The sequence below is a fragment of the Pelodiscus sinensis genome, chromosome 12 (assembly GCF_049634645.1).
Source record: "Pelodiscus sinensis isolate JC-2024 chromosome 12, ASM4963464v1, whole genome shotgun sequence".
Lineage (NCBI taxonomy): Eukaryota > Metazoa > Chordata > Testudines > Trionychidae > Pelodiscus > Pelodiscus sinensis.
This window is the reverse complement of record NC_134722.1, coordinates 33,540,016-33,558,449: the sequence shown is the minus strand read 5'-3', so window position 1 is coordinate 33,558,449 and position 18,434 is coordinate 33,540,016. Positions and strand designations below refer to the sequence as shown.

Here is an 18,434-nt window from a genome sequence, read left to right as displayed (position 1 = left end):
ATATAGCAGGACTGACAAATGGGGATCAAGGCAACACTTTAAGGAATTATACCTGATAATCTCTACAGAATTGTGTGGCTGACCTAATCATTTTATAATATTTTAAATAGGAGCTGCAGTTTACATTACTTTTAGTTAGTAGACAAAGCTTAAATGAATTACACAAAATAAAGAAATACTATGTTTCCCACACTGGGGTGGAGGACTGGAAGCACACAAATTAAAACACACCTATTACCTAAGTTCACAGAAGTAAAGCAGTATAATCAAACTGTCAGTCTAATTTTTCATCTCTTTCAGTCACTGACTCGTCTTTCTTACAGAAAAGAAACAGATGAGCAACATCTGCTTTAAGGTTTTAATAGTTGCTGCATGGCATTCTGCAAAGCCCTGTACCAATACCATCACTAAAAACATTTTCCTCACTCTGAGCTTATATCATATACCAAGCCAGCAATGACTAGGAGCTCATAGCTTGATTTTCAGAAGCCCTCAGCATCAACTGCTCAGTTGAAGTCTATGGGAGCTGCAGCTACTCAGCATCTTTTAAAAATCAGATTTCTTTAGTCATAGTAATGATGGACAGAAGCGCCAACAAGTCTTCCAAAGACAAGTTGGGTTACTTTTCAATGTAAACCTCTATTAGGAGCTTGTATACAGAATCATGTGCTGATACATTATATTTGTGACTGAATACTAACAGCTTAAGCAAAACAGACTAACAATGATTTTAGCACCTTTGAATATATCTTTATATATTCCAATTAATGAAGGCAAGTTTTAGCATAATATTTCCCATTTTTTTCCATCTTTATGCAATTCATAAGTACTGTGATGTTCCTAGACTGACAGAAAATTAGGTATTGCTGACAACCTTTTGTTGAAGATATCCTATAAGTAACAATTTCACTATGAAGAAGTATTTTTCATTTGTGTAGTTAATTATTATAATATCCATGAGTTGTCAAAAGCACAGCTCTTTAAATTGCTTATTATGTAACTGTAATTTATTTTTCTATGTTCTTCACATGTTAAAATAGGAATTGAAGTCAATGGTATTTTGGAGCCCCATCAAGCATGTGTGTCTGAGCAGTTCAAGATTTAGTAGATGCCTGAAAGGAGAAACAGATCACATTATCATATGACTGTCAGGAAATAAGCAGGATATTGTTTTGCTCTTCCACCTAGGTAATTACCAAAATTTGAGGTAAAACACTTAAGTTTTAAGATTTTGCATGCCACTTGAAGGAACTCAGCACAATACACAATATTTCACTGACAGATATAAACCAACATTCACAACCCATGCCAGATAGAAACTCTGTAACTGCTCAAAGATATTAAAGGAAGTAGAGGAACTATTTCTCTGCAAAGTCCAACAGTCTTTTTACTCATAAGTTTCCAGCTGCAACTACTATTAAATGACATGAAAAAGGTGAGATACAGCTTGCACTAACAAACTGGTGTTTCAGGAATTCACAAAAGTTAAATGGGATACAGAAACCTCCTGTGACAAATAAGCATACTTTTCTTGTTGTGGAGGATCACCCTTGACAGCTAGTTTTAAAAGCAATTCACAAGACCTCAGACAAATGGGGCAGAGGAGGTCAGAACCCTTTCTACCACCAACATGGTTTTGCAGCATTATATTTATTTGTCCTTCCCTTTTCTCTGTCCCTGGTCTCCATTTTCTACCCAGGGACTATGCCTGCTAGCCCAAGGCTCTTTAGTCTCTCCTCTGTAGCCTGTCATGGTGAGGGGATACAGCTTTCATTTAAGTTTTTACTGTGGATGTGGGATAGTCTATAATGAGGAGGGTGAAAAAGAGGTGAGGGCCTCGATGTCACCTTTGCAAAGGGAGACTTCTTGAATATTCTCTTCCTCACCTCCCCTCCTTTTCTTCCTCACCATCCTGTGTGCAGTAGGTCCTTTCCCTCAGCAGAAAACAGTCATAAGCCTCCACCTTCAGCAGACATATCCAACCCAGCTAAAACACCAAATAGGGACACATGCTCAAAATGCCCATCCTGCCACCCCGGGACCTAGCTTAGACTTCTCCTTACCACCTTGTCTATTAGGAGGCCAGACTCAAGCCCCAGTCCCACATGTGCCAGGCAACAACCCCTAGAACCTGCGCTCCAAGCCCCTTACAAGTCTCCTAAAGGAAAATCAGACTGCCATCTCTCCCGCTCCCCCCACCCACGCCCACACCGCCGCCCTGGTCTTCCCGTCTGGTGGAGAAGCCAGGTCCACGGCCGGCGCCCCAAGGCACACCCCTCCTCTGCCTCACAGGTAGCCAGCTTCAACACGCCCCCTTGCCCAACGTGCAGACAGCTCTGTTCCGGCCGCCCCCTTTCCTCCCGCCGCCCGGGGGGCAGCCAGCTCCAACCTCAGCCTCCCTCTCTCTGCCTGCGCCGCCCCGCACCCGCCCTCTCAGCGGGCAGCCAGCTGCAGCCTCTCCAGTCTTCCCGCAGCCTCGCCCACTTGCCGGATGGGCAGCCAAGCTCCAATCCTTCGCCCTCCGCCGCCGCCTTCCTGCCGGCTGGGGAACCAGCCGCGCCGACCTACCGGCGGCTGGAGCTGGCTCCAACCCATCCCCCTCCCCCGAGCCCAGGCGCTGCCGGCGGGGGGACACCTGGCCCCCCACGCCCGCCTAGTAGGTGCGAGGGGCAGCAGCGAGCCCGACTGTGCCAGTCGCCCCGCGCCTGCCTGAGGGGCGGAAGCAGGCTCAGCCTCGGCGGGCGAGAGCAGGCCCGGCCGCGCCGTCCCCTCGCGTGGGCGCGGTGGGGAGCCAGGGCCAGCCCGTGTCTCCGGCACCTGAAGCGCGGCCTGCTCCGGGGGCGGCGGGGAGCAGCCCGACCCCTCGCACGCACTCACCGCCGGGTTCGCCATTACACGGCAGCGGCCGCCTGGCCGGCACGCGTGAGGCGAGGAGATGCCCGGCGCCTGACAGCTCCCTCGGCCAGACCGCGGGGGGCGGCGGCCGCTCCCCTCCCCCTGGGGGAATCCCCTGCCTCTCTGGCCCCGGGGTGCGCAGGCAGCCGCTGGCGGGGGGCACCACTTACCGGGTGGCTGGCACAGGCCCGGGAGGGGGAGGAGGAGCAGGAGGAGGCGGCGCGGCGTGGTTTGCTCCCCCCGCCCGGGCAGGGAAGCAGGAGGGCTATTGGCGAAGTTTCACTAGCTCCGCGCCGCGACCCCAGACCAGCCCCAGCGAACCCGAGGGGACGGGTTGGGGGGGCACATTTGCATATTTGTCACCCGCTCGCTGATTGGCCGCCTGGCCGGGGCCGCCGCCGCTGGCTGACACGGCGCACCGCGGGAAAGGAGGGGTAAGTGGGAGGGGAGCGGGTCCGCGAGCCGGGGGAGGAGTGAGCGATGGGTGTGCGGAGGGGAGGAGAGCGGGCCGGCGGCGGCATGGGGCCGGGAGGAGCGCGCGGGTCCGCCTCACTGAGGCACTTTCTCCTCGCGCTACAGCCCGCCGCGGGGGCGGGGGCAGCTGGCCCGGCCTGGGGTGGGTGGGGCTGGCGGCGGCAGGCCGAGGAAAGCAGCCGAGCCGCTGATAAAATGGTGCGTGAGAGGAGCGACGAGCTGATCCAATATGGCCCCCTTCGCCGACAGAAGCCAATCCCGGGCGCGTTTACTCTGGAGGTTCCCGCAGAGACCTGGATGCTGGGCAGGCCCCGCTGCTGGCGAAAGCCAAGAGGAGAGCGGAGCGCTCGGGCGGACACTGGCGCCCTCTTGCCGCTGCGGGCGGCTGCAGCGCACGCACCGGGCCGCGGCCTCCTGTAGGCCAGCCGGCCCCGCTGCCATGGCTCTCGCACCTGCTGTGCCCTGAGAGGCGCTTATCCTCTCGGCGCACGCCCTGAAGCACCCGCCCCCGCCTCGTCTCACACAGTTCTCAGGCGGCGAGGAGCCGCAGGGCAGCGCCCGCCCGCCCGCCGTGGCATGCTGCGCGCGGAGTGCATCGTGTCAGCGGGACGGGGACGTCCTCTCGCTAGGACAGGCCGCTACAAGTGTTTTGTGTTAAGTTCCTTCCCTGCCCGTGCCTGAGTTTTCGGTCCAGGAAGAAGAACTGGGCTAGTGTTTCCCCCTCTTGTTAAACCACTAATACGTGTAAGGAAAGATCACTTAAGAGAGTGCGGGCACCAGCCTTCGTATTCATACTTGTTTCAGGATGGCTTTTCAAATGGCCTCCATTCTGCTAACAACTGTGACACTGCATACATTTCTACCTGCATGGGTAGATACAAACTATATTTAATTTTGTCCTTAAACTATGATTTTCAACCATAATTCTTAAGGCTTCACAAAAATGGGAATGACCCCCATTTTATACAGACATCAAATAAGTTTTTATGTGCATCATTCAACTATAAGATTTGAATATGTCTCTTAAATTATAGGTCTCCCACATGAAGATACAAAGCTACAGTTTCAACTCGTGGTGGTCCATGGATCCTCCTGTGTAAAGAGTTTCTCAACCTGGGATTTTTGTCATTAGTCTAATATCAACATGTATATCTGATAATGCCATGTCTAATATTTATGTGCCAGGATAATGTTATTTTAAAGAATGGAGCTTGGAGTTTCTTAATAGTGCAAATAAACTTAGATATACACATATTAGAATATTATGTTTTAATTTGTGTGACCAAATGTGAATGTAATATTTGAATACCACTGTGTCAGTAACTTTTTCCATTCAATGCCTGGGCCCCAACCTTTTAGTTCCATGTCCAAAAGGAGCACTACTAATAAATGCCACAATAGTAAAGTTTCTAAGCTTGTAAACTCTCCATAACTCACTACTCCTGATGAATTTCTCTCATTTACTTCCTCATCCCACCTCCACAGTCTCAACTGCTGTTTCTCTAAAATATTTTTGGGAAATAACATAGCTGAGTTTTTCCAGTGATTTCTTTCCCAAAATAAATGAACCAGCACTCTGCTCACCCATTCCTCTAAGCAAAATAAATAAGTGAGCAAATTCTTACATAGGGAGAGAAGGCATGTATTATCCTTTTATAATGATTTCAAGTTGGTATTAGTCAGCCAGTTGTCCTACTTCTGTAATGTGGCTGTCAGCACCATTATAATTTTGGTAAATGGTGTCAGAGCTGTAGCCAGGCAGAATGGTAGAGCCTTAAACTAAAATACTGTCCCAGAATGGCATAACGTGAATCTCTAGTGCAATTGAAGAATGAGACATGGAAATAATCACTTTGTTATAGCCATTGTATTTTGCTAACTCATTGCCTAGTTGGATTGTAAATACCCCATTTTGAATCTTGATGCTCTGAATAGAGAGTTCATAAAATCTAAGACAAATGCTTTCTGTTATTTTCTTGATGGGCGGTGGGTACTACAATTCTGGGCATTTAGCCAATGGTTTCAGTCATTAGATAGTGGTTCAGGGTGTTATAGTGAATCCCTTTCTTTTTCAGTTTGCCAACAATTTTATGGTAGAACCAATGTACTATGATTTCCAGGAGCCACTTAATGATCTTTAAAGAGGAGCATTGTCTTGAACTAAAGCCCTCTGAAGCCAAGGGAAAGGTACTCAGTGGTTGTTGGGCTTTGGATCAGTCCCTAGACACATTAGTGGCTATGTGACATATCCTCTGGTTAAAAGTCATAGTGTCTGAGAAGAACATGAAATAATAGTTGAGGAAGAGGGGTATGAGGGAGATAGCTGACAGCAAAATGGGCTGGAAGTGCAGAAGGAGGTAAAGACTGCTGATGATAGATGTGCAAATATAAATTAATAGGAAACTTCTGCTGGAATTGCATTCTGGTGGCTATCCTCTGATACAGTTGTGCCTCCCATTCTAACTCATGTTAGCAAGCTGCTGCACTTGTTAGCTTTAAACAGGTGCTAGCAAAGGAAGTGCAATCAGGGAGTGCTGAAAAGAGTTTCTCATTGTTTGTGAGATATTACTTAGAGCAGTGTTTCTCAGCCAGTGATATGCATACCCTGAGGGCTCGACAAATCATTGAATCTACTCGCCCTGGGCGAGTAGATTTTAGTCAGTCACCCCGTTCACCAGCGGTGCGCGCATGCACAATGCGGGTCTTGCACATGCGCAGTGCAGGGCTGGCGAGCAGATTTCGCCACCGTTTGTCAAGCCCTGGGGGCCTTAGTGATATGCGTACACGAGAAAAGTTAGGGGAGTACATCAACACAAGTAAAATTTGGCAAAAAATGTCCGGAATTTTACCCTGCAAAGGGGATCCGGGAGGGGGCAGTGGCATGCCTGTCAAATTGAATGTTCGGAGCTACATGCCCGGACATTAACAGCCACTCTGCATTTGCAACCCAGCATTGGTGGGAAAAGCGCATGGCTGCAGTAGCGGCTCCAGTGAGACCCAGGGCAGTTCCAAGTTGGGGGGTAGGTTTGGATGTGGAGAAAAAAAAAAATTACTTCCACAGCCACCTCTCCTAGTTCATTTCCTCTCCAGCAGCCTCCATGGGGTGCTCCAGCGGCGAGGGCGGCTGAACCTGGAGACGAACATTACCCCCACCCCCGCCAGCAGCTCAGTACAACGCCCTTTTCCCATTGCGCTGCGGAGAAGAGCTAAAAGGCTTTGCTCCAAAGGATTCCCCTGCAGCAGCGGCGTAGCAAGGGGGGGCAGTTGCACCCGGGCGCTATGCTAGGGGGGCGCTGGGCTAAGGTGGGAGCGCATAGCCCCACATGGCGAGCCCGGCGCTGGTGGGCCACTTGCTCCCTGCAGACAAGCTATTGGGAATTTCAAAGGTAGGGTTACTATATGTCCAGTGCCTGGCTCTGGGGGAGGGAAGGGGCATTGGGTTAGAGCAGGGAACCTGGGGTTACTTTTTTTTTTAAAGGGGGTACTTTATATATATATATATATAAATTTTAAAAAAGGTTGAGAAAAACTGCTCATAAGGAGCAAGTAAGAGTGAAGGCAACTAAGCAAATAAGGTATTTTGTGGTTTTCTCTTGGTTGATATGTCATTTGAATCCCAACACATGTAGGCTGGGAAGCCAAGCATTTCTAAAAAGCCAGAAACCTCAAGACAAAGGCCTGGTTTGGGATTGGTGAAGGGACAATTCAAAATTTAAAGTAACTGATTCAAGTTTGAAAACTTAAATGCTTTTCTAGCCATAACTCCAGATTGTCAAAAGATCTCCATACTGTTGAAACTGCTAAGAGACATACTGAACTGGGAATTTTCACAGAAGGGGAGTCTAAACCTCTTCATAACTGACAAGTTCAGCCTCCTGGAGCTGCAAGCAGAGGAAACTCCACTGAGGGAGTGACAAATCTGGATGTAATGAAGAACACGTCTCTATAAATAGGGTTTAAACATCCAGGACTGAAGCTTGGCTAGTACAGGTCTGTGTCATTCCACTGACTTCCAATTGAGGATCTAGCTCCAAAACTAAATCATGTGCACCCACAAAACTACAGATGAAAAATCACGTGTCTTTTTGAAAATTTGGTACTAAAATGATTTAATAAACTCATCAGTGTTGCCATTCTTGACACATTACAATTTTTAATTTTTATGAAATTCCTAATCTGTTTTTTGTAATTTTGTCATTTCATATTCAGATCTCATGTCTGTCAATTGTATATTCCTCTAGTCTAGCTGTTTGCTGTCACACTCCACCACATATACCAGTGTATAAATATTATTTAGTAATTAATAACCGTTTATTTATTATGCCTAAAAGATGAGCAAATATGGACATGGACATACATGTATAATTTCCTTTTATCATATAAATTAAGAAAACATATATATCACAGAATTAATTTAATAAATTCTTGCTTCCTAAGGCATAAATATATAGGAGCAGATTAGATGGATGTAATTCAATTGCATGTAGTGAAATTAGATCTCTTCTAGTTTAATTCTCAAATGCTTGTATATTATGCCCTTAATAACGTGACCCTCAGAAAATGGTGTTAGCAACTATTTTTGGCAACCGGAGCTGTAGGCACCTTGACACAAGCTTTCTCTGACCCCTTTGCTGCACACAGTTAAAGTGGGTCTCTTTATCATCTTTTAGGTACGCTGTATAATATTTTAAATGTTTTCTGCCTTGAGTCAATAATTGAAACTTTTCAGTGGTATCACAAAGAGATTACCTTTTGATTTATTCATCAAATTCTTATTACAAAAGCAAATTGATGTCTTAGCTGTATTGCTAATTGCATCTCAGACTACTAAAATGAATAAACTTTAAAAAATCTAACTCTTCAGTGTTTATGACCACTGTTAATTTTCACATTTCAGTTTAGAGAAAAAAATCAGTTTTGTTTTTGTGCTGCAATATTTTCTTTTTAAACACATCAGTGTCTGGGGGATATATTTCTATGAAGACAACTCTGTCTTCCATGATACATTTAGAAATTAGATTAACATTTTACTGGTTACATTTTGAACTAAATAAACCTAGCAAAGTCTTTTTTTTTAAACAGAAATTAAAGTAGATTGAAGTAATAAAGTGATTCTTAGGAAATTAGTATTACTATATGATGAAATTCATCCCTATGCAGAGGATCAGCACAAGGCCAAATCAAACTACCTCTATTAAATGCAATATTGCTAACCTACAAGCAAAAATGATGGGTCAATCCCACCCCTATAATCATGACTGACTTAAAAATCAGATTTTTTTTTTTGTAAACCCTATACTTGCAAGGCTTATTTAACTTCTGGCTTTTTTTTAAAAAAAAAGGTTACAGTACAAGTGGTTCATGTTTTCAAGCTTTTCTCAGTGACCATAAAGGTCTAAAGCTTTCATTATATTAAAATTGAATGGTGTGATTTTAACAAGTGTGTGATTTTTACCAAATCATGTTACTCTAAGAGCTGAGTTTTCAAGAAAAATACACTGTTATGAGACTTGCCAGCTTCCATCATTTTATTGCAATGTTATTTTAGGGCCTAATTCATAGCTCATTTAAAATTACAGAAAATTTGAAGATGAATTACCAGAGTGTTCTATTCTGATAATTGTAGCTAAAGTCCCCAGTTATCATCCCGTATTAAATAATAGTATCAGTTTCTTCAGTCTGCTTACCTTCTCATAAATGAACAAATTAGTGTCTTAAGGTGTGTCTACACAGCACCCTTAGCTTGAAATAAGCTACACAATTTGCGCTACGCAAATTGCATAGCTTATTTCAATTGTATTTCAAAAGAGCTTATTACATAATTTGGCACTGTCTACAAAGCACCAAATTTCAAAATAATGTGCTATTCTGAATTTTCCTTAACTCAAAGGTTACCAGGACGTCGGAATAAACCGCCCATTATTTTGAAATCTATTTTGAAATAATGGGCTGCTTCAATAGACACAGAATAGCTATTTTGGGATACCTTTGGTATCCCAAAATAGCTCCACAGTGTAGACGTACCCTTAGGAATAATCAGAAGCAGGAAAATTCAGTATTTTTATTTTTATTTAAATAAAACTGGTGAGGCAATAATTGAAATCTACCGTACACCTCAGATCAGTGCCATAACCATGAGCTCGCCCACGCGGATGATACTTGTTTTCTTTTGTAAAATACTCTGATATCTGTGGATGAAAATCTGCAAGTCCTAAGTTATCATTTTTCTTTATGTAGATGAGTCTGTTCTTTTGCTCTTACTTTCAGATTGACGATTTCTTGTTTGCATTCATACTTATATTCTCATTTCTACCAGTACTAAGATAGAAGTGACAAGTTGTTGGGAATAGTTATGGAAAACACTGATAGAGCATGCATAAAATGATGGAAAATGGTGACCATTTCTCACTAATAAAATCAGTCCAATTCTTGATTTTGTACTAGATGAAAGAAAACATATAGGCTACGTCTAGACTGGCATGATTTTCTGCAAATGCTTTTAACGGAAAAGTTTTCCATTAAAAGCACTTGCAGAAAAGAGCGTCTAGATTGGCACGGACGCTTTTCCACAAAAGCACTTTTTGCAGAAATGCGTCCGTGCCAATCTAGATGCGGTTTTGTGCATGAAAGCCCTGATCGCCATTTTCGCGATCGGGGCTTTTTTGCGCAAAACAATACCGCGGTGTCTACACTGGCCCTCTTGCGCAAAAGCATTTGCGCAAGAGGGCTTTTGCCCGAACGGGAGCAGCATAGCATTTCCGCAAGAAGCACTGATTTCAGACTGTAGAAAGTCAGTGTTCTAGCGGAAATTCAAGCGGCCAGTGTAGACAGCTGGCAAATTCTTCCACAAAAGCAGCTGCTTTTGCGGAAGAACTTTCCAGTCTAGATGCAGCCATAGGGTGTAGGCTTTCTATGGCGTGCATTTAGAAAATGTTTAAGAGTTGGAAATAGAACTAGCAGAATCTTGTTTGGGGGCTAAGGCAATATGCCATGTTTATTGTGAAGCAGAATTCATTTACTGTTCCTAGCTATTAAAATTATCCACTGCACATGCACACACACAGGCTACGTCTGACGAACACATTTGCTCTTCCGACATTTTTTGCGGAAGAGCAGACACACTCTTTCGGAAGCCTCTGTATTCCTTGTTTCACAAGGAATAAGGGCTCTTCTAAAAGAGGAGATTTTTCCAAAATTTGGCCCGGTGTAAACAGGCCAAATTTCGGAAAAACCCCTTTCGAAAAAACAATCAGAAAAAAGTACACAAATTGCAATTTGTGTACCTTTTTCTGCTAAAACTCCTTAGTCTAGATGTAGCCTCATACACACAGTTCTAGATGTAGTCTAGATGTAGCCTCATACACACAGTTCTACAGATGGATAATTAGCACGGATGTATATAATTGCCAGCCTCAGCTGCTCATGCCAATTCACTGGTCAAGTGGTCTGGACATGAGGAGGGGAGCCAGGTCATGTCAGTGTGCACCAGTGCTCCTAGAGGATGATCATAGAACTGAAAGTCCCAATCCCCTACCTTTGCACTCATCTTTTTATGTGTTTTAGTCCATACATCTTGTCCTGTCCCACTGCCTCAGGGCAACGTCTGTACATGAGTTATCAGTTAATGGCAGATGCAACTTTGATATTTTTTTTGATGGGGCTTTTGTCTCTTTCTTTCTTAGGTGGGTTCTTTTGCAGGGTTTGCCTGCATAAAGAGGGTGCTGGTCACCCAAATGGGCTGGCTTTGAGGACCAATCCCTTTACACACACACGGACACACACGTACACATGCACACTCGCACTTTCAAATGATATTGCATGCATGCACACACCCTAACTTTAAACAGAGTTAAGGCAGTACAAAGTTTAAAATAGCATTTCAGTTACAGTATAGAGTTACTTTAGTTACAATGTATTAACAGTTTAAAATGGGGTTTCATAACATCACATTGGTAGCTATAATTCATTAAAAGGGCAATTTCATTCTTCAGCCCCACAAAGCACATGGTTAAATCTAAGCAGAAGCATAAACTCCATTGATTTACACTTTAGGACAGAACATTTTTGTTCTAGTTTTTGTGAACTCCAGTTCACTTATTTAGAGAAGGCATTTGCTATCCACAGTGGCCATGCTTGACTTTAAGCATGAGTGGTTTGCTGGGTCAGGGTCCAGAAGCTCTCAATCAGTGAAGACAAGGTGTACGCGTGTGACAAGCCTGGAGGGGCAGATTCTTGAGATGCAAATATACTTAGCCATCTTGTCAATTTCACTAGGTCTGATGATGGTTCCCCTAGTCTAGGCATCTATATTGGAGTTCACAAAAAATGAGACAAAACTGATATTGGGCCTGAAAACAGTGATATTTTCATGTATGGGGGTAGCATAATCAATTATAAATGGGCACAGCTCTCAATACATGAGTCAATTAAAATGGTCTCACAGGCACGGATTTTTGTTTTGCTTTATGACTTTAGACATGCTGACAAAGCTTGCTGCAAAATTGTCTGTTTGATTAGAATACTTCATTTTTCTTCATTCCCATTAATCCCTCTATTAGACTTCAACAATTAAATCAATATTCTGAAAATTGTTCTTCCTTGATGCCCTGTCTTATTATTGTATTATATTCTTCAGTAAGAGTCTGATCACAAGATGCCTATCATGCCAATCATAAAAAGTGTGAAGGTTTGGGATTACTTTCTACAGAAAGTTGAGAACCATTTATCTGATGCTACTTCATATAATACATCCTAACTAAGTAGTAATAATCAAAATTCCAGTGCTTAATTTGTAATGAAAGAAGTGCCAGGGCTCAAGCAATTTTTTTTACTTTCACAATTGATGTGCCAAATCCAGAGGTGGTGGGGCTATGAACTACCAAACTCAGAGATGCTAGGGCTCAGCCCTGGCAAGCCCTGGTACTGGCACAAATTAAACACAGCATGACTGAATCCTCAGAATCTGAAACATGCAAGGTACCTCTTTAAGTTTTTGCTGCTTCAACTTTTGAGTACTTAACAAGAACTCCTGCTGCCCCCTTGTGGTGAATAACTAAAAACTCCCTCTTTCCTGCAAATTTATGCATGTCAGCATACTAGATGGATAGAATGAATAAAAATGAAATGTTTGCTTTTAAAAATACTTTTTATAGTTTTACCATTAAGGGCTATAATTTCCCAGACATGCTGAAACTTAACATAGGTGTATATTTGTATGGCTAGTTGTTGCTATAAGATGATATAATATGTGAGGTTTTGCTCTTTTATAAAACCCTTATAATACAGAAATAGGGTTATAAAACAGAATAAAAGTGAGTTTAAAAGATAGCTTTTGATATGAATTTTCTTTATTTGGATATTGGTCAAAAATTTCAAATTAAAACTTCAAAATTCTGCAAAATTAGCTCCTATTGTATTAGAATTCTGACTGGAAATTTATATATGCAAGTAGTAGTTTTATGCAGTTTGTTGTCTGTGTATCCAAACATGGTAGTTTTCCATCTGTTAGATACATAGATTTCTGTATGGCTCACCGACTAAGAAATCCATTGAAAATCTGGCCCTTAAATATTTAAATGCATAATCTTTGCTTGTATATATAGAATAATATTAATAATAATTTAGTTCTTATGAAATATAGTGGATCTAATTGTGTTTTCATGTCAGTTATACACTGATATTTAGTTGACTTCAGTCAAACTACTGATTTACATTGATCCAAGTGCATTCTCATGAATTAACTATAGGACTAAGAGGAGGAACACATATGATCTAATCCTGGCTCTGATGTCACCTGGCTGACTAACTTTGGGCCAGTCATTTAACATCTTTGGTGTTGTCTAGAGTAGGAAAATCTCCTCTTGCCCATAACTGGTGTTATCACTGGTGCTAATTTCACTGTAATTAGTATAGATAGAGAAAACCCTTGTTCAGTACCATTTCAGAAATAAGTTAGGCCTTGTAGTATATACCAGGAAGATTCCAAGCAATGTCAGTGCACCAACAATTAAGAAAAGGAAAGGAATAAAGATTTATACACCATGAAATATGAGAAGTCCTATCACATATTACATGGAAACTTAACTGCACATTGTCACCGGGGGGGGGGGGGGGGGGGGGGGAGGGGGGGGTGTCTTAGTGGATTATAAGCTAAATATGAGTCAACAGTGTCAAAAAAGTAAACATCATTCTGGAATGTACTAGCGGGAGTGTGGTAAATAAGAAACAAGAAGTAATTCTTCTGCACTACCCCATGCTAATTAGGCCTCAGCTGAAGTATTATGTCTAGTTTTGGGCGCTACATTTCAGGTAAGATTTGGACAAATTGGAAAAAGTACAAATGATGAAAGGATTAAAAAACATGACCTATAAGGGAAGATTGAAAGGCCTTGGTTTGTTTTGTCTAGAAAAGAGAAGACTGTGGGAGGATATAACAGTTTTCACATGCCTAAAATGTTGTTACAAGGAGGAGGGAGAAAAATAATTCTGCTTATCTCCTGATGTTAAAACAAGAAGCAATGGGCTTAAATTGCAGCAAGGGAAGTTTAGGTTCGACATTAGGAAAAACTTCCTGCCAGGTTGGTTTAAATTGCTTAGGGAGGTTGTGGAATATCCAGCACTGGAGATTTTTAAGAGCAGTTTAGACAAACAACTGTCAGGGATGGTCTAAATGGTGCTTGGTCCTGCTATGAGTGCAGGGGACTGGACTTTGATGCCTCTTGAGGTTCCCTATGATTCTATGATTGCCATTCACTTTGAGATGAGCCAGTAACATACCTTCTGTAATAAACACAAGAAACTCTTTAAATAAAACATCTACAGTTTAATAAATAATACTAAATTTAATTTAATTGGAAATTAGATTGGGTAAAGAGGTTATACAATAAGATGCAGATGTTACATTAGATATGTTTACAGCATGGGTTAAGGTGAAATGAAGACATACAACTTGAAATGAAGATATAACATGCTATGTTAATTGCATAACTCAAGTCAAAGTATCTTAACTCGACTTTTGTCAGTGTCCTCACTGCATTAAGTCAAAGTGAGAACACTCGCGCTTTGACTTCTCTTACTCCTCGTGGAAGCAGGACTACTGGCATCCACCAGAGTGCCCCTCTCAGTTCTTCACTAGACCTGCTAATTCGAACTCTGGAAGATCAACAGTGGCAGCTTTAATTTTCTCTGTAGTGTAGACATACCCAGTGTAAATAGATATGTTATTAATCCAATGTGGCCAGAGACAGGTTTTGGCAAAGTAATAGTTGCAAAAGTGTTGGAACTCATAATGTCCTTTTAATCTGAGGTGTGAGGTCTTCTCCTAACCTATTTACCTCAATGATTTTGACAGGCTAATTGGGACTAAGCAGATAATATTATTTGAAAGTTTCCTTCCTATAACGCTGAAAAATCAGAAAACGTGAAAGACTTGCTGAACAAAAGTTGTACTGATTTAACTAAATGGAGGAATTTTGGGAAACTTTTAGTGTAGCCCTTTAGGCAGCTTTAAATTATACCAATACTGAACTAGCCTTGCCAGGCCCCAGCTCCTGAGGTTCAGAAAAGTAGCTCAAAGCCAGTTCCTTTCCTACCTCTCTGTCCTCTTTAAACATAGCCAAATATGTGTCCCCTTGTATAGCTTACGGACCATATTTAGGAATAAATAAAAATATAATACACTAACATACCAAGAAAGCTACATATAGTGGAACTGTGCTTATTCCTCACTAACAGAAAGACCCAGTATGAATTGGAGAGCTGACAAATGACCATAATTTAAAAAAATAAGGTCAATTAAATTTACAATATTCTTTATTAAGTTATTTTGATAATAGTTTTTATTGTATTTCATAAATTAGTAAACCTGAGGATATTTTATAAAAATAGAGCTGAGTGAATAATTTGAACAGACTATTTAAAAATATACCCTCACTTCTGCTCATGGACTAACCACAAGCAGATTATTAAAGATGTATATTACAGTAGCACCCAGGCACTCCAATTATGGCCAGGATGGGGTTCTATTATGCTGATTGCTATATAAAGACACAGGGTGAAATCCAGATCCTGTTAAATGTAAAAACTCCTAATGACTAAGTCTATGATCACTCTCCAGGCTTAGTCAGGAGAGAAGCAAGAAAGCTGGGCAGTTTAGAAAAGCTAGGATGCTGATCCTAAGGGAAGGGATCTACCAAAATGGATAGTGGAAAAGAAAGAAAAATGGTTTACCAAGAGTGATTGTAGAGAAGAAAGCCTGCAGAAGGCAGAGTAGGAAGAAACTCAGGGAAATGGCTGCACAGGCTGAAATTGTGTAGACCTTGGGCGCTGATTGTTGAGTCCTTGGGTTGGAACCTAGAGTAGTATATGGGCTCAGCTTTCCTATTATACACTTGATTGGGAATCATACCTGGTATAACACCTGAACAGCTGGTCTGGTGAGATTTTTGGTACCCCCCAGATAGGGGAAATGCATACAGTGATCTGGCTGGAGGGCCAAAAAGAAGCAGCAGCATTGAAACTTTTGGAGAGCGAGGTGGGCTGTGGCGCAAGTGAGTGACAGAAAGGGGCATCAGCCTGGACAGAACTAATCCTCAGTCACAGCCACAAAGCAGTCAGCAGTGGTGAGTAAACCATGTGACAATGCCTCCAAAAAGCTTCACAATGGTTAGGCTCCTAGTGAACTGAGGTCTCCACTTATCAAGCTGACCAGTGTAGTTTCATTGTTAACCTCTGTCTGTCTGTAATCCACCTGTTGTACCTTGTCTAATAGCTAGACTGTAAGATCCGTGTGGGTATTTTAGTCCTGAATCATGACTGGGGTTCCTAAACCACATGATACAAATAATAATGGCAGACTTGTGCATGCTAGAGAAGTTCTCCCCAATGGTTCATTACTAAAGTTTCCACTCAGATTTTTTATTTTATAAAGTTTAATGGGTATAAAATGAAAAATCAAATGAGCTTGACCAATTACTTTCAGAAGAGGAGAAACAACTACAATACATTATGCAATAATATATTTCTTTGAACAAAATTACACTAACTGAGGTTATAGTCGGGTTACAAGACAACATCTGTATTCCAACCCCGCTCCCAACACACTCTCCTCATCTCTTATTGTGAGATCTTAAGAGGAAAGAAGCACTGTCATTGTCCAGCCTCATATATTTAAAACAACATACAGATAGAACAGAAGAACAATTAGATTCAAAAGAAGCTAAATTGTTCAAACTCATGCAGGAAATTGATTGCAGAACCTCTGTTACTGAGCAGTGACATTAAGTCAATGTTATGGGACAAAGTGTGTGGTGATAATGGCTGTGGGTGCGTCTACACAGCACCCTGAACTCGAAATAAGATATGTAATTTGTGCTATGCAAATTGTGTATCTTATTTCAAAGATATTTCAAAATAGCTTATTTTGAAATTTGGAGCATCTACACAGTGCCAAATTTCAAAATAATGCATTATTTCAAGCCATCTTTTATCTCTCGTGCAATGAAGTTTATCAGGCTGGCAAAATATTTCGAAATAATGGGCAGCTTATGTAGACGTGGGGTAGTTATTTTGGGATACCGGAGGTATCCCAAAATAGATGTGCGGTGTAGACATACCCTGTGAGAATAGGAGAAAAAATATAGAAAGGCTACTATTATCTTATTAAAAATGAGAAGGAAAGAGAGGCTGGCTGATTATAACAAATCACTATTTATCTAACCAAAGACCTAAGTGTCCCTAGACAGCTTGGTAGACAAGCCATCATAAGGGTATTGATTTAGGAGAGATTAATTATAGCCTCCAACACACCAAGTTTATTATGTCCAATAAGCATGACAAACAGCTGGAGGAACAGGTTTATCGTTACACACGATAGGATTCTTCCTCCTCAAGGCCTGACTCATGAAAGAATAATTAAGTATTTATGTTGAACTGTTTATATTCCTTGTTTAATGCATGTGTTAGGATGTAGATTTTTATTTTCAAATGTATATTCCAAAACTATTTTGTATAAGTTTGTTCCTGTAGTTGTTATTCTGGTAACACTCAATGAAGTGATGATCGGACTTGCAGGCCATTCTGCACCATGTGCGAGCAAAGGATTTCCCTCTTCTGACTTAAAGGAAACCTACGTATTATAAATAGAGCTTTTAAAAAAAATTAAATGTTTCTGGTGAATGTTTCTATATTCAAAGCCAAAATCAAGCCCAATTAAAATACAATGGCATTGTATAAAGCAATGGTATAAAACAATGGTATGCCCTTACCTCAAAAATGATTGCTGTAAATTCTATTTAAAAGAAAACTGACATCTGTCATGAATAACTTTAGCAGATTTTTATTTTATTTTATTTTTTAATTAACAGTGTCTATATTTAAGCATTTTTCCTATTAAACTTTCACAGTTGCAGAAAATTATGAAGAGGTCACATAATTTAATAGTAAATTTTGAGACTAAAAAAGTTAAAGCTTCATAACCATTAAACCCCCTTCCAAATAGCACCTGTTAAAGTGCCAAGTAAATATCCTTAAATTCAACTCTAAGGCTGTCTCTAGACTGCAGGGTTTTTTCGAAAAAAGTAGCCTTTTTTCGAAAAAACTTCACCTGCATCTAGACCACAGCCACGTTCTTTTGAAATTAAATCGAAAGAACGCGGCTTTTCTTTCGAAGGCGGTACTCCTCATTTCACGAGGAAGAACGCCTTTTTTCAAAAGTGCTCTTTAGAGAATTAGAGAGCCTAATTTGAACTACCTACTCCGTTCCGCGTGTAGCCGCGGGCACGGAGTCCGCACTAAGGGGGATTTAAAAATGGTGGCGCCCGGCAAGATGCAAATGAAGCCCAGATATTTAAATCCCGGGCTTCATTTGCAATTTCAAATGCCTACATTAGTCACCCTAGTTCGAACTAGGGTGGCAGTGTAGACATACCCTTAGTTCTCAAGACGAATTTTTCTTTCTTTGGCTGTTGGTAACACTTCAATTATTGATTCAATTATTTTTGTCAGTTTACATGTGTATTGTGAAATCAACATTTACCAATTAAAAATCCATTCCTTCTAAACCTAGT

The 18,434-nt window shown here is 41.6% G+C and overlaps 2 protein-coding genes across 10 annotated transcripts in view; one reads left to right on the top strand and one right to left on the bottom strand.

Moving 5' to 3' along the window:
- The window catches only part of CHD9 (chromodomain helicase DNA binding protein 9), a 218,551-nt gene extending 215,343 nt beyond the window's left edge, over window positions 1–3,208 (bottom strand). For 7 of the 9 annotated variants that reach the window (XM_075940258.1, XM_075940265.1, XM_075940262.1 and 4 more), the window contains exon 1: window positions 3,066–3,208. The gene's annotated coding sequence lies outside the window, so the exon portion shown is untranslated. Of the gene's footprint in view, window positions 1–2,877; window positions 3,009–3,065 lie in introns of those variants that run through there. The other 2 variants (XM_075940260.1, XM_075940259.1) reach the window with 2 other exon arrangements.
- LOC142831174 (uncharacterized) lies at window positions 579–8,179 on the top strand. Its single transcript, XM_075940719.1, has 3 exons — window positions 579–631; window positions 2,331–3,329; window positions 4,404–8,179. The coding sequence occupies exons 1-3, from the start codon at window positions 579–581 to the stop codon at window positions 4,414–4,416; spliced, it is 1,065 nt and encodes a 354-aa protein (XP_075796834.1). The 3' UTR covers window positions 4,417–8,179.
- The last annotated feature ends 10,255 nt before the right edge of the window (window positions 8,180–18,434 follow it).